The 22,316-nt window shown below is 44.5% G+C and overlaps 2 protein-coding genes across 2 annotated transcripts in view; both read right to left on the bottom strand.

Annotated features, from left to right (window-relative positions):
• LOC112222422 (constitutive coactivator of PPAR-gamma-like protein 2) overlaps positions 1 to 4,750 on the bottom strand; it is a 130,521-nt gene extending 125,771 nt beyond the window's left edge. The window contains exon 1 of the mRNA XM_042304355.1: positions 4,270 to 4,750. Coding sequence (XP_042160289.1) covers positions 4,270 to 4,746 — 477 coding nt within the window. The 5' untranslated portion in view covers positions 4,747 to 4,750. The remainder of the gene's footprint in view (positions 1 to 4,269) is intronic.
• Positions 4,751 to 17,453: 12,703 nt separating this feature from the next.
• LOC112222423 (monocarboxylate transporter 1) overlaps positions 17,454 to 22,316 on the bottom strand; it is a 44,434-nt gene continuing 39,571 nt past the window's right edge. Inside the window, exon 5 of the mRNA XM_024385230.2 lies at positions 17,454 to 22,184. Coding sequence (XP_024240998.1) covers positions 21,853 to 22,184 — 332 coding nt within the window. The 3' untranslated portion in view covers positions 17,454 to 21,852. The remainder of the gene's footprint in view (positions 22,185 to 22,316) is intronic.

Genomic DNA, 22,316 nt, shown 5'->3' with positions numbered 1-22,316 from the left:
ATGGTATAGAAGATACAGTAAGTACACCAGTAGTCTGCCCCACCCAGCACTCATTACCATGACAGGTCCCACCCAGCACTCATTACCATGACAGGTCCCACCCAGCACTCATTACCATGACAGGTCCCACCCAGCACTCATTACCATGACAGGTCCCACCCAGCACTCATTACCATGACAGGTCCCACCCAGCACTCATTACCATGACAGGTCCCACCCAGCACTCATTACCATGACAGGTCCCACCCAGCACTCATTACCATGACAGGTCCCACCCAGCACTCATTACCATGACAGGTCCCACCCAGCACTCATTACCATGACAGGTCCCACCCAGCACTCATTACCATGACAGGTCCCACCCAGCACTCATTACCATGACAGGTCCCACCCAGCACTCATTACCATGACAGGTCCCACCCAGCACTCATTACCATGACAGGTCCCACCCAGCACTCATTACCATGACAGGTCCCACCCAGCACTCATTACCATGACAGGTCCCACCCAGCACTCATTACCATGACAGGTCCCACCCAGCACTCATTACCATGACAGGTCCCACCCAGCACTCATTACCATGACAGGTCCCACCCAGCACTCATTAACATAACAGGTCCCAGCCAACCCTCATCTGAACATATGGTGATGCTGAACAACCAGGTAGTTACCCTTAGCAACATGCATGTATTGGGGCGGCAGGTAGCCTAGTGGTTAGAGCGTTGGACTAGTAACCGAAAGGTTGCTAGATCGAATCCCTGAGCTGACAAGGTAAAAATCTGTCTTTCTGCCCCTGAACAAGGCAGATAGCCCACTAGGGTGTCATTGAAAACAAGAATTTGTTCTTAACTGACTTGCCAAGATAAATAAAAGGTACAAATAAATGTATACCTGGTCAAACAGGGCTGTTAAAATATAAAAGTTTAGTTCCAGGTGTGTGACCAAAGACCAGCCTCTAGTCCCTATGTTGAAGTGAGGGTAGAAGACTGACAAGACCACCCCAGCAAGAACAGTATTATGTATGAACACGATCACTGATTTACTGGGCTACTCTCCACTACCTATTAGTGTTGTCACCATACTAGAACTCTGACTGGCACTTGATCCAGACAAACTCAGCTACTGCCTCTTGAGCTCAATATCATTACATTTGAACATTATGAATATTTTCAAGAGACCGTCATTAATGAATCAATTATACAAATCAATTTGACTTTGTTTTTACAAATCTAAATACAAAAGGAAATCATTTGAATGGTAAATGTCTATTGATAAACTGGCTAAATGAAGATGTAGCCTAGATCTATTCACAATGCAGGTGAATACATATTCAATAGGAGTGTGAACGCCTAAAACTCAGTATTTAGCTTGTTTCGGCTGATATCATCGGGCTACAGACAAACAATCCCTTCCACAGGAATTATTTTATTGGCAGCTGCTAGTAGAACATTTTATTGTACTGATCAACAACATTTGCATAGAAGAGGCAATATTTTATAAAGGTGTGGGCTGTTTAATTAATGATGTCATTCACAAGGCAGAATGTGGTTGTTGAATCTGACTGGCTACGGAATCTAGTTGAAACCAGATGGAGGTGAGGAAGATGAACAAGTGAATAAGTTTTAGGTGGCTAGGGAGACCAAGTGAAGTAACGTTTTTGGTAACAATCAACATTGTGTGTTATGGTTTGCATATTTGAAACAAAGTACTAGGGTAGTAAATGCAGCTACAAGCTAGCAAGGAAATCTACGCCATGGTTTTACACAGCACCCAAGCTTCTGGGGGAACGCCATGGTTTTACACAGCTTCTAGGAGAACGCCATGGTTTTACACAGCTTCTAGGAGAACGCCATGGTTTTACACAGCACCCAAGCTTTTAGGAGAATGTCATGGTTTTACACAGCACCCAAGCTTCTGGGAGAGAGCCATGGTTTTACACAGCACCCAAGCTTCTAGGAGAACGCCATGGTTTTACACAGCACCCAAGCTTCTAGGAGAACGCCATGGTTTTACACAGCAACCAAGCTTCTGGTAGAGAGCCATGGTTTTACACAGCACCCAAGCTTCTGGGAGAGAGCCATGGTTTACACAGCACCCAAGCTTCTGGTAGAGAGCCATGGTTTTACACAGCACCCAAGCTTCTGGGAGAGAGCCATGATTTTACACAGCACCCAAGCTTCTAGGAGAACGCCATGGTTTTACACAGCACCCAAGCTTCTGGGAGAGAGCCATGGTTTTAGACAGCACCCAAGCTTCTGGGAGAACGCCATGGTTTTACACAGCACCCAAGCTTCTAGGAGAACGCCATGGTTTTACACAGCAACCAAGCTTCTGGTAGAGAGCCATGGTTTTACACAGCACCCAAGCTTCTGGGAGAGAGCCATGGTTTTACACAGCACCCAAGCTTCTGGTAGAGAGCCATGGTTTTACACAGCACCCAAGCTTCTGGGAGAGAGCCATGATTTTACACAGCACCCAAGCTTCTAGGAGAACGCCATGGTTTTACACAGCACCCAAGCTTCTGGGAGAGAGCCATGGTTTTAGACAGCACCCAAGCTTCTGGGAGAACGCCATGGTTTTACACAGCACCCAAGCTTCTGGGAGAACGCCATGGTTTTACACAGCACCCATGAAGAGAGCCATGGTCCCTTTTGATGAGCTAACAATGCAACCCAGACAGCTATAGCAATGAATGAGTAGGCCTAAGCAGAGCACGTACTTTGCTCTTCGCGCTATAAAAAGGAGCTACGCTGATATAGTCTTAAAGGATTCAATCATGCGAGACCTTTGACAGAAGTACGGAACGTTACAAATTCTAGTTCCAAACAGGGGTTTTTGGTATGTAAATAGGACTGAAGTTTCGGTATACCGTGCAACACTACAAGTATACAGTGCACAGCTGTGTACATTTCATCCCAATCTGTAACCCCTAGCTGGATCCAAATGGCACCCTATTCCCTGTATAGGCTCGTGCACTACTTTAGACCAGGGCAGATTCCATATATAGTGCACTACTTTAGACCAGGGCAGATTCCATATATAGTGCACTACTTTAGACCAGGGCAGATTCCATATATAGTGCACTACTTTAGACCAGGGCAGATTCCATATATAGTGCACTACTTTAGACCAGGGCAGATTCCATATATAGTGCACTACTTTAGACTAGGGCAGATTCCATATATAGTGCACTATTCATCCAGAGGTCAGTCAGTCCAGTAGTAGTTCATCCAGAGGTCAGAGTTAGTAGTTCATCCAGAGGTCAGTCAGTCCAGTAGTAGTTCACCAGAGGTCATCAGTCAGTAGTAGTTCATCCAGAGGTCAGTCAGTCCAGTAGTAGTTCATCCAGAGGTCAGTCAGTCCAGTAGTAGTTCATCCAGAGGTCAGTCAGTCCAGTAGTAGTTCATCCAGAGGTCAGTCAGTCCAGTAGTAGTTCATCCAGAGGTCAGTCAGTCCAGTAGTAGTTCATCCAGAGGTCAGTCCACATTCAACCAATATCACATTAGTTAAGCATTAGCCTCTGCATCACTGCACCCTGTCAGGGATCTACAGTATTACCATTGTGGGGGCATATGCTCTTAAATATGGAATTTGGGAGCACCAGTGGCACTAGAATTTATTTTTAAATCACCCAGGTAATAATTGTAATTCTTCCTTTGCTGTCCCGCAGCTTCCGTAGTATGCAAACATGGTGGCACAGAAAGGACAATGAAGTAGCTTGGATTCACATAGGTGCAATGTTGGTTATATCTCAATCATACAAATATATTGTTTGTATTCTAAAAACCTGTATTTTGTTATTACTGACAATTCTTTAAATACATTTTTTTATTTAACCTTAAGACAAGTTAGTTAAGAACAAAATCTTATTTACAATGACGGCCTATTTAAGAGGGAACAGTCAACAGGCAGTCCTTGAACCAGCGACTGTGGCAGTTAGAGAGGCAGGCCTCTCCAGGTGACTTTTTTTTTATACAAAATGCCAAAATGACATTAATACCTTACATATTTTTAATTGTGGTCCTACATTGTATGCAGCTACATTTTTTAACTTAAAGCACATGTGCTCCTTGTAAAAACAAATGTCACCTGCAGAGACCTGCCTCTATCACAGCCACTGGCTCAAACACTGCCTCTTGACCATCCCCTCTTATCACTACAATTGATTTTTTTACTCCCCCTCCCCCTCATTATCAGTCCAGAAACCAGACTTAGTGTTTATCTGCTATATCTTTATTCTTAGCTAGCCAGCTACTGCTCGTTACTCACCCGCACTCTGAAGCGGAACATGGCGAGGCGGACACAGTGACTGAGGCAGGCAGGGGGCAGGAACCAGGCGCGGGGAGGCGGAGTGGCCTTACTGCCGACGTGGTTAACGATGAGCTGGGCCGTCTGGCGTTGTCCCTGGGCCCGGCGTGCCCACTCCGGCCACCGCTCCTTCCCCAGGGTCCCGTTGAACACCACGACCAGCTCCAGCCCGCCCTGGTACAGACAGGCCTGGGACAGAGCGGACAGGTATCCCAGCATGGCGTTCCACTCCCCGCCGCACACCCAGTCCGTCTGGTAGCCGCCGTACAGACGCTGCAGACCGGAGTCAGCATCGATGAGTATCCGGGCCGGAGGTGGAAGAGGGCCGGGGTGGTGGTGCTGGCGTCCCGCAGTACGGCCTAGTTTGAGGAGGTCCACGGGGATGGCAGCCCCGGGACACCGTTTCTCCAGATAGTCCTGGAAGCCCTGCACGCCCATCCCGGTGTTGTTGAGCCGGTGGGTCTGTCCGGGGGAAGGCTCGGGTGGTGTCGATCCGGTAGCTAGCTGGAAACGGGCGGCTGACTAACTCGTCTCTCTGACAGTAACTGACTGACGACACGGCTGTTGTCGCCGGTAGCCAGTTGCCCCCCCAACCCTGCCTAGCAACCTGGCTAACGTTGCTACATTTGGTCGTGTGTGTCCATCCCTGGTAGTATTGTGGTAAACTGCCAGCAAAACAACTGAAGTGTCTCGTTAAATAGTTCCGTTAACATCTGAAAATGTGACTGGCCATCCGTAGTTATGATTTGGACGATGCTTCCAACTCCAAAGTTATAATCCTGGTTCACACGAAGAAACCCTCTGCGAATGATCTAGTTAGTGAACATGACTACAGCGGAATACTTAACCTGACGGTGCAAATATTTATGTTAGACTCGTTCAAATTGCAAGTGCTAGCTGATGTAATGTACTAGGTAATGTATATGTTGATACCGTTAGCCAGCTACAGGAGCTTTTAGCTAACTGGGTCCCCAGGAATGAAATGGTCTGTTTGGAGAAATGCAATAACTTAAATAAAAACAAACGCCTGATAGTGCCTCCCTCGCTTACCTCCAAACTCACGACTTCATGCGGAGGAAGGGAGCATACCTCCAAACTCACGACTTCATGCGGAGGAAGGGAGCATACCTCCAAACTCACGACTTCATGCGGAGGAAGGGAGCATACCTCCAAACTCACGACTTCATGCGGAGGAAGGGAGCATACCTCCAAACTCACGACTTCATGCGGAGGAAGGGAGCATACCTCCAAACTCACGACTTCATGCGGAGGAAGGGAGCATACCTCCAAACTCACGACTTCATGCGGAGGAAGGGAGCATACCTCCAAACTCACGACTTCATGCGGAGGAAGGGAGCATACCTCCAAACTCACGACTTCATGCGGAGGAAGGGAGCATACCTCCAAACTCACGACTTCATGCGGAGGAAGGGAGCATACCTCCAAACTCACGACTTCATGCGGAGGAAGGGAGCATACCTCCAAACTCACGACTTCATGCGGAGGAAGGGAGCATACCTCCAAACTCACGACTTCATGCGGAGGAAGGGAGCATACCTCCGAGCTCTGTCAGCCATCTTGCGACTTCCTCACGGACCAACACAAGTGGGAGGGAAGCGGAGGGTTTTTGACTAGATGGACACAGCTTTTGTCGGATAACGACTTTTCGTAGCAGGTTAGGAGAATTAGGTTTAGTTTCGAAAAGAGTAAAGGTTAGCGAAAATTAACTAAATGTATATTTTTAACGTTAATTTGACAAAAGCTGTATCCCTTCTAGCCATGACCAGGGCTGTGATGAAGCCAGGGGAAGTGGCCAACCTATTACCAGTGCCGATAGGTTATATATGTGTGGATAAATTTGGGACGGCGGGTACATCATGTATTTGGGGATTTTAACATGAGAAAAGGAGTCTTTCTGTATTCCAAAATCAACCCCTACACCTCCCCATAGCCATTTTACCCCCGGGGCCTAGACACACTCCCTGCCCCTAGCACCCCAAATACAACCCTGCTATAGTACACCCACTGCACAGGAGGTTGGTGGCACCTTAATTGGGGAGAACAGGGTTTTTATTTATTTATTTATTTCACCTTTATTTAACCAGGTAGGCAAGTTGAGAACAAGTTCTCATTTACAATTGCGACCTGGCCAAGATAAAGCAAAGCAGTTCGACAGATACAACGACACAGAGTTACACGGAGTAAAACAAACATACAGTCAATAATACAGTATAAACAAGTCTATATACGATGTGAGCATCGAGGTGAGAAGGGAGGTAAGGGCAAAAAAATGGCCATGGTGGCAAAGTAAATACAATAATACAGTATAAACAAGTCTATATACGATGTGAGCAAATGAGGTGAGAAGGGAGGTAAAGGCAAAAAAAAGGCCATGGTGGCAAAGTAAATACAATATAGCAAGTAAAACACTGGAATGGTAGATTTGCAATGGAAGAATGTGCAAAGTAGAAATAAAAATAATGGGGTGCAAAGGAGCAAAATAAATTAATTAATTAAATACAGTAGGGAAAGAGGTAGTTGTTTGGGCTAAATTATAGGTGGGCTATGTACAGGTGCAGTAATCTGTGAGCTGCTCTGACAGTTGGTGCTTAAAGCTAGTGAGGGAGATAAGTGTTTCCAGTTTCAGAGATTTTTGTAGTTCGTTCCAGTCATTGGCAGCAGAGAACTGGAAGGAGAGGCGGCCAAAGAAATAATTGGTTTTGGGGGTGACTAGAGAGATATACCTGCTGGAGCGTGTGCTACAGGTGGGAGATGCTATGGTGACCAGCGAGCTGAGATAAGGGGGGACTTTACCTAGCAGGGTCTTGTAGATGACATGGAGCCAGTGGGTTTGGCAACGAGTATGAAGAGAGGGCCAGCCAACGAGAGCGTACAGGTCGCAATGGTGGGTAGTATATGGGGCTTTGGTGACAAAACGGATTGCACTGTGATAGACTGCATCCAATTTGTTGAGTAGAGTGTTGGAGGCTATTTTGTAAATGACATCGCCAAAGTCGAGGATTGGTAGGATGGTCAGTTTTACAAGGGTATGTTTGGCAGCATGAGTGAAGGATGCTATGTTGCAAAATAGGAAGCCAATTCTAGATTTAACTTTGGATTGGAGATGTTTGATATGGGTCTGGAAGGAGAGTTTACAGTCTAACCAGACACCTAAGTATTTGTAGTTGTCCACGTATTCTAAGTCAGAGCTGTCCAGAGTAGTGATGTTGGACAGGCGGGTAGGTGCAGGTAGCGATCGGTTGAAGAGCATGCATTTAGTTTTACTTGTATTTAAGAGCAATTGGAGGCCACGGAAGGAGAGTTGTATGGCATTGAAGCTTGCCTGGAGGGTTGTTAACACAGTGTCCAAAGAAGAGCCAGAAGTATACAGAATGGTGTCGTCTGCGTAGAGGTGGATCAGAGACTCACCAGCAGCAAGAGTGACCTCATTGATGTATACAGAGAAGAGAGTCGGTCCAAGAATTGAACCCTGTGGCACCCCCATAGAGACTGCCAGAGGTCCGGAGAGCAGACCCTCCGATTTGACACACTGAACTCTATCAGAGAAGTAGTTGGTGAACCAGGCGAGGCAATCATTTGAGAAACCAAGGCTGTTGAGTCTGCCGATGAGGATGTGGTGATTGACAGAGTCGAAAGTCTTGGCCAGATCAATGAATACAGCTGCACAGTAATGTTTCTTATCGATGGCGGTTAAGATATCGTTTAGGACCTTGAGCGTGGCTGAGGTGCACCCATGACCAGCTCTGAAACCAGATTGCATAGCAGAGAAGGTATGGTGAGATTCGAAATAGTCGGTAATCTGTTTGTTGACTTGGCTTTCGAAGACCTTAGAAAGGCATGGTAGGATAGATATGTCTGTAGCAGTTTGGGTCAAGAGTGCCCCCCCCTTTGAAGAGGGGGATGACCGCAGCTGCTTTCCAATCTTTGGGAATCTCAGACGACACGAAAGAGAGGTTGAACAGGCTAGTAATAGGGGTGGCAACAATTTCGGCAGATAATTTTAGAAAGAAAGGGTCCAGATTGTCTAGCCCGGCTGATTTGTAGGGGTCCAGATTTTGCAGCTCTTTCAGAACATCAGCTGAATGGATTTGGGAGAAGGAGAAATGGGGAAGGCTTGGGCGAGTTGCTGTTGGGGGTGCAGTACTGTTGACCGGGGTAGGAGTAGCCAGGTGGAAAGCATGGCCAGCTGTAGAAAAATGCTTATTGAAATTCTCAATTATGGTGGATTTATCAGTGGTGACAGTGTTTCCTATCTTCAGTGCAGTGGGCAGCTGGGAGGAGGTGTTCTTATTCTCAATGGACTTTACAGTGTCCCAGAACTTTTTTGAGTTCGTGTTGCAGGAAGCAAATTTCTGCTTGAAAAAGCTAGCCTTGGCTTTTCTAACTGCCTGTGTATAATGGTTTCTAGCTTCCCTGAACAGCTGCATATCACGGGGGCTGTTCGATGCTAATGCAGAACGCCATAGGATGTTTTTGTTAAGGGCAGTCAGGTTTGGGGAGAACCAAGGGCTATATCTGTTCCTGGTTCTAAATTTCTTGAATGGGGCATGTTTATTTAAGATGGTTCGGAAGGCATTTTTAAAGAATATCCAGGCATCCTCTACTGACGGGATGAGATCAATATCCTTCCAGGATACCCCGGCCAGGTCGATTAGAAAGGCCTGCTCGCTGAAGTGTTTCAGGGAGCGTTTTACAGTGGTGAGTGGAGGTCGTTTGACCGCTGACCCATTATGGATGCAGGCAATGAGGCAGTGATCGCTGAGATCTTGGTTGAAGACAGCAGAGGTGTATTTAGAGGGCAAGTTGGTTAGGATGATATCTATGAGGGTGCCCGTGTTTAAGGCTTTGGGGAGGTACCTGGTAGGTTCATTGATAATTTGTGTGAGATTGAGGGCATCAAGTTTAGATTGTAGGATGGCTGGGGTGTTAAGCATGTTCCAGTTTAGGTCACCTAGCAGCACAAGCTCTGAAGATAGATGGGGGGGCAATCAGTTCACATATGGTGTCCAGAGCACAGCTGGGGGCAGAGGGTGGTCTATAGCAGGCGGCAACGGTGAGAGACTTGTTTTTAGAAAGGAGGATTTTTAAAAGTAGAAGTTCAAATTGTTTGGGTACAGACCTGGATAGTAGGACAGAACTCTGCAGGCTATATTTGCAGTAGATTGCAACACCGCCCCCTTTGGCAGTTCTAATTTGTCTGAAAATGTTGTAGTTTGGAATTAAGAGTTGTTGTAAGACTGGAGCAGAATAGGTGGAATGGTATCAAATACATCAAACACATGGTTTCCAGGTGTTTGATGCCATTCCATTTATGCCTTTACAGTTATTATTATGAGCCGTTCTCCCCGCAGCAGCCTCATGTGACGCACTGATACGGAAATACCAGCCCACCATCATCATCGCACACACTCACACATTTTGTATAATTTGACCACAATCTAAGTGAGTTGGTGAAATATGTTGCTCTCTCTTCTCCCTCCTCTCAATTCAATTCAAGGGGCTTTATTGGCATGGGAAACACATGTTAACATTGCCAAAGCAAGTGAAGTAGATAATATACAAAAGTGAAATAAACAATAAAAATGAAACAGTAAACATTACACTCACACAAGTTACAAAAGACATTACAAATGTCATATTTTTTATTTATTTAACCTTTAACTAGGCAAGTCAGTTAAGAACAAATTCTTATTTACAATGACAGCCTAACTGCCTTGCTCAGGGACTGATTTTTTACCTTGTCAGCTCAGGGCTTCGATCAAGCAACCTTTCGGTTACTGGCCCAATGCTCTAACCACTAGGCTACCTGCCGCCCCATATTATGCGCATATATATATTTTTTCTCCTTTTTTTCTTGTGGCAACAGGTCACAAATCTTGCTTGGAGGAAAAAGGGGGAGGCTTGCAAGCCGAAGAACCCCATCCCAACCGTGAAGCACAGGGGTGGCAGCATCATGTTGTGGGGGTGCTTTGCTGCAGGAGGGACTGGTGCACTTCACAAAATAGATGACATCATGAGGTAGGAAAATTATGTGGATATATTGAAGCAACATCTCAAGACATCAGTCAGGAAGTTAAAGCTTGGTTGCAAATGGGTCTTCTAAATGGACAATGACCCCAAGCATACTTCCAAAGTTGTGGCAAAATGGCTTAAGAACAACAAAGTCAAGGTATTGAAGTGGCCATCACAAAGCCCTGACCTCAATCCTATAGAACATTTGTGGGCAGAACTGAAAAAGCATGTGCGAGAAAGGAGGCCTACAAACCTGACTCAGTTACACCAGCTCTGTCAGGAGGAATGGGCCAAAATTCACCCAACTTATTGTTGAAAGCTGGTGGATGGCTACCTGAAACGTTTGACTAACTGGGTTAAACAATTTAAAAAGCAATGCTTCCAAATATTAATTGAGTGCGTGTAAAATTCTGACCCACTGGGAATGTGATGAAAGAAATAAAAGCTGAAATAACTACTATTATTCTGACATTTCACATTCTTAAAAAATGGTCTAATACATTCAATCAATCAACCAATCTAGAGGAACATTTAGGGGCTTTAACCTAGAACTGTGGTTCTAACCTTAACCCAGAACTGTAGTTAAAGCTGCTAAGTGTTCCTCTATAACCAATAAAGAAGCACTTTACAAAGCTAAACTCTTTTTCTATTACTGACATTTTACCAACAGTGATGTATTTATTCTAACCGCTGCATCCTGATAAAAAGGTGTAAGATCAGAAACCTGCATTCATCAGCATTTCAGCATGGTGCTCCCCTCACCCAGGGAAGAGCAAGAAGCCACTGCAACTCAGTATTGTTATAGAGCCCCCAGGGTAGACCACATCCCCCTCCAGCTCTAGAGACGACGCATTAGATAGATATGCCCCATCTCTACCAACATTCAATCCAGAATTACTCATAGCCAACTGTTCATTGTGGTACAGACATCTACCCATGTTTTGGAATTTGCTGTAATCATAGTCAGTGAATCTGACGTAGTAGACTCTTTAAAAGTTAGACCTGTTCCAAAATGGATCCATGGTTTTCCACCCCGTCAGATATGCATAAATTCCAGAAACCAGTTCTGAATGGAACCGAGGACGATCCGACCCTTTCTGAAAAGACCCGTGGAAAAACAGACCCGTGCAAGGTTGGGATCCGAGAGACCCATTCAGATCTGAAAGTAGAAAGAGCAAAGAAATCTCTGACCAGGCGCTGCCACCACTATCAACATACAAGCGATATTGGTCAAATGACCCAAAGTTACATGTCCTTAAAAACTGCCTATAACAAAATAACCCAAAAATATATTTAGGTTACTAATGTCAGCTCATCTGATGTTGTAATGTTAGCTGTCTGACTTTAATAGCAGCTACATTTCACACCATAAACTCAATTATTTGATAATTTAAAGTTGGCTAATGTTGCTCAACATTTCTCTCCCTAGCTAACGGAGAATACGATCCAGCTAACCAGATACTTAAAATACTTTGCCCACCACTTTCTCACGTTACCTCTCCGTTACCGTTCAGGGGACGCGCTGCTCTGCCTTTCCAGAGCGCCCTAATGCTGTAACTAGTCAGTTGGTCATCTCGGGTGCTGCATTCTGGCTGAGCCTTGGATACAGCAGCCAGTATATTGGCTGAGCCTTGGATACAGCAGCCGGTATATTGGCTGAGCCTTGGATACAGCAGCCGGTATATTGGCTGAGCCTTGGATACAGCAGCCGGTATATTGGCTGAGCCTTGGATACAGCAGCCAGTATATTGGCTGAGCCTTGGATACAGCAGCCAGTATATTGGCTGAGCCTTGGATACAGCAGCCAGTATATTGGCTGAGCCTTGGATACAGCAGCCAGTATATTGGCTGAGCCTTGGATACAGCAGCCAGTATATTGGCTGAGCCTTGGATACAGCAGCCAGTATATTGGCTGAGCCTTGGATACAGCAGCCGGTATATTGGTTGAGCCTTGGATACAGAATCAAATCAAATCAAATGTATTTATATAGCCCTTCGTACATCGGCTGATATCTCAAAGTGCTGTACAGAAACCCAGCCTAAAACCCCAAACAGCAAGCAATGCAGGTGTAGAAGCACGGTGGCTAGGAAAAACTCCCTAGAAAGGCCAAAACCTAGGAAGAAACCTAGAGAGGAACCAGGCTATGTGGGGTGGCCAGTCCTCTTCTGGCTGTGCCGGGTGGAGATTATAACAGAACATGGCCAAGATGTTCAAATGTTCATAAATGACCAGCATGGTCGTATAATAATAAGGCAGAACAGTTGAAACTGGAGCAGCAGCACGGCCAGGTGGACTGGGGACAGCAAGGAGTCATCATGTCAGGTAGTCCTGGGGCATGGTCCTAGGGCTCAGGTCCTCCGAGAGAGAGAAAGAAAGAGAAAGAGAGAGCATATGTGGGGTGGCCAGTCCTCTTCTGGCTGTGCCGGGTGGAGATTATAACAGAACATGGCCAAGATGTTCAAATGTTCATAAATGACTAGCATGGTACTAATAATAACAGAACAGTGAAACTGGAGCAGCCCGGCCTGGTGGACTGGGGACAGCAAATCATGTCAGGTAGTCCTGGGGCATGGTCATAAATAGGTCCTGGAGGCTGAGACAGCAGCCAGAGATATACAGAGAGCCAGTAGATTCACACAGGACACTTGAATAGGACAGCAGAGGTATATATAACAAACTGACCCTAGCCCCCGACACATAAACTACTGCAGCATAAATACTGGAGGCTGAGACAGCAGCCAGTATATACAGCAGCCAGTATATTGGCTGAGCCTTGGATACAGCAGCCGGTATATTGGCTGAGCCTTGGATACAGCAGCCGGTATATTGGCTGAGCCTTGGATACAGCAGCCGGTATATTGGCTGAGCCTTGGATACAGCAGCCGGTATATTGGCTGAGCCTTGGATACAGCAGCCGGTATATTGGCTGAGCCTTGGATACAGCAGCCGGTATATTGGCTGAGCCTTGGATACAGCAGCCGGTATATTGGCTGAGCCTTGGATACAGCAGCCGGTATATTGGCTGAGCCTTGGATACAGCAGCCGGTATATTGGCTGAGCCTTGGATACAGCAGCCAGTATATTGGCTGAGCCTTGGATACAGCAGCCAGTATATTGGCTGAGCCTTGGCTACAGCAGCCGGTATATTGGCTGAGCCTTGGATACAGCAGAGTATTGCTCCAAACGCGGATCACTCGTTCGCTTACAGCCAGTAGTGATCCAACCCTCCCAAACTTTACTAATCAGATCTACACGAATCACACAGGTCACCTATTTTGTATTAAAAACGGCAAATTTCGCCATAAGGTGACTAGTTTGTATCCATGTAAATTAATGTTACAATGTGAATTAAAGTGTAATGTTTCCAGAGTTCATAAAGAACTATGAATGTTGATGTTTCATTGTACTGTAAATCCTATGGATGTATTGTTACAGAGAAACTGTTATTCTGTTCAGCTGTTATTGTAATGGTGAGAGGTTAGCATGTCTTGGGGGTATGATATTTGTGCGTCTAACTTTCTCACTCGTCATTATTCACGATTTATCAGGATGATCCGTAATCATAGTAGCATGTAGAAGTGTTTAGAAACATTCTATTCTTATTTATTTACAATAAAAAAAATCCTAAAATGACAATATGAATGGTAAACAATGTTTCTATTGAAAATAAAATTCCGAAACCACCAAAACAAAAAGCAAATACATCAAACAAATGTGTATAGTCACAAGCTTGATATACTTATTGCATGATATGTGACCAAATACTTAATTTTACTACTTTACATACAAGTACATTCATCCCGATACTTTTGCTCCCCTAAAATGGGGGGACTATGTGCTGTAATTTGTAAATGGTTCACCAGATATGGATGAAAATACCCTCAAAATAAAGCTGACGATCTGTACATTAATCTCATGGTAATTGTTTGATTTCAAATCCAAATATTTGGAATATAGAACCAAAAGAAAAATGGTTCACTGTCCCAATTATTACGGAGGGCACTGTACAGTCCCTAAGGAAAGTATTCCTACACCTCGACTTCATCCACATTGTCATGTTACAGCCTTTTTCTAAAATGGATTCAATTATTTTCTTTCCTCATCAATCTGCACACAATACCCCAAAATAACAAAGAGAAAACAGGTTTATAGACATTTTTGCTAACAGAAAAACCTTATTTACAGATGTATTCAGACCCTTTGCTATGAGACTAGAAATGGAGCTCAGGTGCATCCTGCTTCCATTGATCAAATCAAATTTATTTATATAGCGCTTCGTACATCAGCTGATATCTCAAAGTGCTGTACATAAACACAGCCTAAAACCCCAAACAGCAAGCAATGCAGGTGTAGAAGCACGGTGGCTAGGAAAAACTCCCTAGAAAGGCCAAAACCTAGGAAGAAACCTAGAGGAACCAGGCTGTGGGGTGGCCAGTCCTCTTCTGGCTGTGCCGGGTGGAGATTATAACAGAACATGGCCAAGATGTTCAAATGTTCATAAATGACCAGCATGGTCGTATAATAATAAGGCAGAACAGTTGAAACTGGAGCAGCAGCACAGTCAGATGGACTGGGGACAGCAAGGAGTCATCATGTCAGGTAGTCCTGGGGCATGGTCCTAGGGCTCAGGTCCTCCGAGAGAGAGAAGGAGAGAATGCACACTTAGATTCACACAGGACACCGAATAGGACAGGAGAAGTACTCCAGATATAACAAACTGACCCTAGCCCCCCGACACAAACTACTGCAGCATAAATACTGGAGGCTGAGACAGGAGGGGTCAGGAGACACTGTGGACCCATCCGAGGACACCCCCAGACAGGGCCAAACAGGAAGGATATAACCCCACCCACTTTGCCAAAGCACAGCCCCCACACCACTAGAGGGATATCTTCAACCACCAACTTACCATCCTGAGACAGGGCAGAGTATAGCCCACAAAGATCTCCGCCATGGCACAACCCAAGGGGGGGCGCCAACCCAGACAGGATGACCACATCAGTGAATCAACCCACTCAGGTGACGCACCCCTTCCAGGGACGGCATGAGAGAGCCCCAGTAAGCCAGTGACTCAGCCCCTGTAATAGGGTTAGAGGCAGAGAATCCCAGTGGAAAGAGGGGAACCGGCCAGGCAGAGACAGCAAGGGCGGTTCGTTGCTCCAGAGCCTTTCTGTACACCTTCCCACTCCTGGGCCAGACTACACTCAATCATATGACCCACTGAAGAGATGAGTCTTCAGTAAAGACTTAAAGGTTGAGACCGAGTTTGCGTCTCTGACATGGGTAGGCAGACCGTTCCATAAAAATTGAGCTCTATAGGAGAAAGCCCTGCCTCCAGCTGTTTGCTTAGAAATTCTAGGGACAATTAGGAGGCCTGCGTCTTGTGACCGTAGCGTACGTGTAGGTATGTACGGCAGGACCAAATCAGAGAGATGGCTAGGAGCAAGCCCATGTAATGCTTTGTAGGTTAGCAGTAAAACCTTGAAATCAGCCCTTGCTTTGACAGGAAGCCAGTGTAGAGAGGCTAGCACTGGAGTAATATGATCAATTTTTTTGGTTCTAGTCAGGATTCTAGCAGCCGTATTTAGCACCAACTGAAGTTTATTTAGTGCTTTATCCGGGTAGCCGGAAAATAGAGCATTGCAGTAGTCTAACCTAGAAGTGATAAAAGCATGGATTAATTTTTCTGCATCATTTTTGGACAGAAAGTTTCTGATTTTTGCAATGTTACGTAGATGGAAAAAAGCTGTCCTTGAAATGGTCTTGATATGTTCTTCAAAAGAGAGATCAGGGTCCAGAGTAATGCAGAGGTCCTTCACAGTTTTATTTGAGATGACTGTACAACCATTAAGATTAATTGTCAGATTCGACAGAAGATCTGTTTCTTGGGACCTAGAACAAGCATCTCTGTTTTGTCTGAGTTTAAAAGTAGAAAGTTTGCAGCAATCCACTTCCTTATGTCTGAAACACATGCTTCTAGCAAGGGCAATTTTGGGGCTTCACCATGTTTCATTGAAATGTACAGCTGTGTGTCATCCGCATAGCAGTGAAACTTAACATTATGTTTTCGAATAACATCCCCAAGAGGTAAAATATATAGTGAAAACAATAGTGGTCCTAAAACGGAACCTTGAGGAACACCGAAATTTACAGTTGATTTGTCAGAGGACAAACCATTCAGAGACAAACTGATATCTTTCTGACAGATAAGATCTAAACCAGGCCAGAACTTGTCCGTGTAGACCAATTTGGGTTTCCAATCTCTCCAAAAGAATGTGGTGATCGATGGTATCAAAAGCAGCACTAAGGTCTAGGAGCATGAGGACAGATGCAGAGCCTCGGTCCGATGCCATTAAAATGTCATTTACCACCTTCACAAGTGCCGTCTCAGTGCTATGATGGGGTCTAAAACCAGACTGAAGCATTTCATATACATTGTTTGTCTTCAGGAAGGCAGTAAGTTGCTGCGCAACAGCCTTTTCTAAATTTTTTGAGAGGAATGGAAGATTCGATATAGGCCGATAGTTTTTTATATTTTCTGGATCAAGGTTTGGCTTTTTCAAGAGAGGCTTTATTACTGCCACTTTTAGTGAGTTTGGTACACATCCGGTGGATAGAGAGCCGTTTATTATGTTCAACATAGGAGGGCCAAGCACAGGAAGCAGCTCTTTCAGTAGTTTAGTTGGAATAGGGTCCAGTATGCAGCTTGAAGGTTTAGAGGCCATGATTATTTTCATCATTGTGTCAAGAGATATATTACTAAAACACTTGAGCGTCTCTCTTGATCCTAGGTCCTGGGAGAGTTGTGCAGACTCAGGACAACTGAGCTTTGAAGGAATACGCAGATTTAAAGAGGAGTCCGTAATTTGCTTTCTAATAATCATAATCTTTTCCTCAAAGAAGTTCATGAATTGATCAGCCTTGAGATGTTTCTACAACTTGATTGGACTCCACAGAAGAACACGAAGCTAGTTTTAGTATCAGTGATGAAAATGAAGCTGGTTTTAGTATCGGTGATACCACTTTATATTGTAATACATTTTGAGTTCTATATCACGTCTGCTGTATTTTTATATCGACTTTATTAAATCAGAAACACCATGAGACAGCGTTGTGTTTTAAATGGTTTATTCATTTCCATAAAAAGTAACACTGCATTGTTTGTTATTTTTACACAGTCATGTTTTCTTTCCAGTGAAATGTCATATGTTTTCTACTGTTCTCCGAACTCTTGAGGTCAACCTGCTGGCTTGTGCTGCGGAGATATTCAACTATAAATCACAAGCAATGTTCCATCTAAGATGAAGCACGAGATTTAACTTCACTCAACTTTCTAGAGTTTTCTCCCTGTAATTCACTCTCTCAATGTTTCCCTTTACTGTGGGAATTGTCAGAGAATCAATGAAATATTAACCGCTTTCTATGTAACATACCGAAACAAAATTAACTATGCAAGACTTAGTATGCAAAACTAACTATGCAAGAGATTGTGTTTCAGGCAGAACCCACCAGAATAGGAACTATGACTCGTCCTCTACACAAACCACACATTGGCTGCTACTGTGGGCTGAATGATACAACAGCTATTTCCATGTTCAAATGTTATGGGATGCATTTTCTCCATTGTTTTGATGGTAGGCCACTCTGGTAGGCCTACATTATGATCACATAGCCACAGTAGCCTACTTGACCACTGTCTGAAAATGTAACTGTAAAGCCGGTACAGCCTCAGTAAACGCGGCGGAAGTTGCACAGAACCTTCACAACATTCAACAAGTTTGTGCTAAGCAGACCTGAAATTTGCTCAGCGCCTAAATTATTTTAAGGGAACATTGATCACAAGAACCAAAACTCCTCCACACTGCTGGAAGAGTATGACTTATTAAATGTTAAATCCTGTCAACCTTCCAGGTATCTTTTTACAACCAGGGTTCACCTCAAGACATCACAAGCCACAGTAGCTTTATATTCCTTCAGTTCAAATATGTACCTCATCCTTCCTCACAAAATGACAGAAAGGAGGGGAGGCGGAAAGGCAGTGTTTGAGTGGATCTAAACAGGGCCCAAATCCCTCATTAAGCACCAGATAATAGCTAGCTTTTGCATACTACAACTGAAGCAGCAACACTGTTCCTTCATTACCATCCATCAAATAGGAAAAACATGATGAAACACTTCCTTTAAACATGACATCACACACAGTAAAGAAAGGCTGCGTCACAATATCATGGAAGACTGAGAACAAGAAATGCTAAAGTAATCAAGTGTTACAAACATGATTTAATTCTGTTTCTAAAAACATTTCAATGTGGGGTGCTGATCGATGGAGTTAAATGACAAAAATCTGAAAGGTCGAAAAATTGAGGATATATTTTTGTCCCCTGGGCAACCTAACCCAGAGAGAAGGTTCTAATGTCCTAAAGGCTCTACTGCCCTCTCCTGGTGACAGCCGGTACTACCCCAGCCTTCTGAATATTCTAATGCACAGTCGCTGACTGGTCGATCTTCAAGGTATTCTTAATCATCAAACATGTCTGTAGAAAAGCCAACGATAAAGGCTCACTCTCCTTTCTTATTCATGTTACACGGTTGTTAGTAGGTGCATTGATTCAGAAGCCCTGCACACCGGCTAGGCAAAGTGTTCCCATTTTGAAACATTTTATTTGTCTGAAAAGATCAACTCCGCCTACTCTAGAGACTGGGAGATCTGTAGCTAAATGGAGAATGCCTGCAGATCTTCCAGGACCCTTGGCCACAGCAGTTTGATAGGCTACTAGCCTACATAACATTTAAAACATTTTAGAATTATGACCACAGAGAGACAGTCATAGAATAGAGCAAAGAGCTGCTGAGTTTGTGTATTCAGCACTGTCAACTGTGTTTATTCAACACTAATACAAAACATAAAACACGCTTCTCCATACTTCCGCTCACGCTGTAGCTGCAATGAATGAGTAGCCAAGTGCAGCGATAGCCCTGCGTTTTATCATTATTAGCAGCTTGTCGTGTCTATTTTAATATCAAGGAATATTTCACTTTCTCTGGTCACAGGAACAACATGAATTTGTGCATGAGGCAGATGCGGTGCGACTCAAGTTTGGCCACCAGGTGGAAGATGGTGTCCCCTCTCTCTGGTCAGTCTCACGGGAGGAAAAGGAAAGAACAGGGACCGTGAGAGGTGAACCCTCTGCTGCTCTCTCTCTCCCTCCCTCCATTGAGACTAATGCAGTGTTCAAAACAACTGGGAACTTGGAAATCTCTGCCTTCCGACTTCAGTGTGTTGAAGAAAACTGGGAACTCTGAATGTTTTTTTTTTTTTAGATCCGACTGGGAACATTTGTTTTGAAGGACATCCAACTCGGAATTCCCAGTCGGAAACTCTGGCATCTTTCTAGAGGTCCGACTTTCCAACCTGAAGATCACTGACTTCATATTTTTGACCTAGTTTTATTTTTCTCAAATTCCCAGTTGTATTGAAAGCACCATGACCATAAGATGCAGGTACCATCAGTGCAGTAAAATAAAAAAGCTAATTATTTTAATTAATGCTCCACAGTGCCTTGCAAGTGCTACACCAACTGATCTATTTTGTTATCAAGGCTCGATATTTGAAATATAATATGGTCGTAGTAGAACAATATTGGCAGGCCAGGCACATAGCCAATATGCTGTGATAATGTATTAGGCCTACTGCACAATCCTACAGAACTGTTTTTATTAGGTTCATGTTACATTATTAAAGTCATTTAAGGAAAAACAATCTGAGCTGTAGATCTTGGCTGACTTGTTGACTGAAAGTGATTTTGAGTCAGTAAACGTGAACACTGTTCTAAAGATTCTACTGCCCTCTCCTGGTGACAGCCAGTACTACCCCAGACTGCTGAATGTTCTAAAGACTACTGCCCTCTCCTGGTGACAGCTGGTACTACCCCAGACTGCTGAATGTTCTAAAGACTCTACTGCCCTCTCCTGGTGACAGCTGGTACTACCCCAGACTGCTGAATGTTCTAAAGATTCTACTGCCCTCTCCTGGTGACAGCTGGTACTACCCCAGACTGCTGAATGTTCTAAAGACTCTACTGCCCTCTCCTGGTGACAGCTGGTACTACCCCAGACTGCTGAATGTTCTAAAGATTCTACTGCCCTCTCCTGGTGACAGCTGGTACTACCCCAGACTGCTGAATGTTCTAAAGATTCTACTGCCCTCCTGGTGACAGCTGGTACTACCACAGACTGCTGAATGTTCTAAAGACTCTACTGCCCTCCTGGTGACAGCTGGTACTACCCCAGACTGCTGAATGGAAGGACTTACTGAATTAACGCTCATACTGTATATGTAGACATAGGACCTCAAAATAGTACCCTTTACCTTAGTGCACTATACAGGGAATAGGGCTCTGGTCTAAAGTAGTGCACTATATAGGGAACAGGATTCAGTTTGGGACATATTGATACAGTATCTGCTGATATGATACAGCACTAAAAGAAACGCCTGTGTCTATCTGCCTGCGTGCCCGCCTGCGTGTCCGCCTGCCTGCCTGCGTGTCCGCCTGATGCCTGCGTGTCCGCCTGCCACACACACAGAGCTAACTGTGAGGACACACAATTCAGTCCCATTCAAAATCCCATTTTCCCTAACCTGTACTCTTACCTTATCATTCTAACACTAATTCTAACCCTAAACCATCTAGAAATAGGATTTGACCTTGTGGGGACTAACAAAATGTCCCCAGTTGGTCACATTTTTGTTCCTTTACTATTCTCGTGGGGGACAAAAATAGTTAAACACGTCCCCACACACACACACGTCCACACACAAAAGGTTGTGTCTGTCTTCAGAAAGATGTTCAAAGTGCTTACAAAAAGCTTCTCGGCTAAACTGAAAAGCTTGAAATCACATCGTTGTGCTCCTCAACTAGAAATCTACATCATTACAGAATCACAATTGTCTCTACATTCTACTAATCATTAACATTATAAAAACAACATTATCAATCATTCTGATCACCTATAATACTGTGATTGATCGTACCGCACACTGGATCTGGGAAGCACAAAGACTGATGTGATGACCATTCAGGTATGTATGAAGACAGTGTGTAGAGCTGGGATAGATACTGGATGTTGTATATGTGAGCTCAGAGACAGTAGTCCTCTGTGTTATAGCTCGTCTACTGTAGAGGACTCGGCTCAGTTTACCAAAGGTACCTAAACCAGAGGGTGTGTGTCCAGATCAGGTCAGTCTCTATACAGCAGGGGTTGGCAACAGGCGCCCCGAAGTAGTAGTAGTAATAATAATAATTATAGTAATAATAAGGGGATACAGGAATTCAACTAAAAATTATTTAAATGTAGGAAATGTGCTCCCAACTATTCACAATGTAATCAAGGTATGAAATGATCATGTTCTCTCTTTTTGGGCTTAGTTGTGGTGAATTTACAGTGTTCAAATTATTCTAATTATGTTGTTTCGGCCCCTCGACCGCGACTACATTTAGTTGCCTACCCTGCTAAACAATATCTTCATCCATCTTAGAAACATCCGTCATGGGTGTGGCCTCACTACTCTCCTCCCCCCTTTCCTTCTCTCCCTCCAGCATGGCCGTGCACTCCTCCTTGGGCCGCTCAGTCTCTCTCCTCTCCTCCTTCTCTCCTTCCAGCATGGCTGTGCACTCCTCCTTGGGCCGCTCCATCTCTCTCCTCTCCTCCTCCTCCTTCTCTCTCTCCAACAGCTTGTAGTTGATGCCCATCCCTACGAAGAGGAAAACTGAGGAGATGATGAGGATGATACCACAACACAGGTAGGTCCACTGGTAGTCACCATAGAAGTCATAGAAACGACCTGGAGGGGGGAAAGACAGAGGAGAGAGATAATTCACTTTTGTATATTATCTACCTCACTTGCTTTGGCAATGTTCATGTTTCCCATGCCAATAAAGCCCCTTGAATTGAATTGAGAGAGAGAGAGAGAGAG

The sequence above is a fragment of the Oncorhynchus tshawytscha genome, linkage group LG22 (genome assembly GCF_018296145.1).
Source record: "Oncorhynchus tshawytscha isolate Ot180627B linkage group LG22, Otsh_v2.0, whole genome shotgun sequence".
Classification (NCBI taxonomy): domain Eukaryota; kingdom Metazoa; phylum Chordata; class Actinopteri; order Salmoniformes; family Salmonidae; genus Oncorhynchus; species Oncorhynchus tshawytscha.
This window is presented reverse-complemented; position numbering and strand designations above follow the sequence as displayed.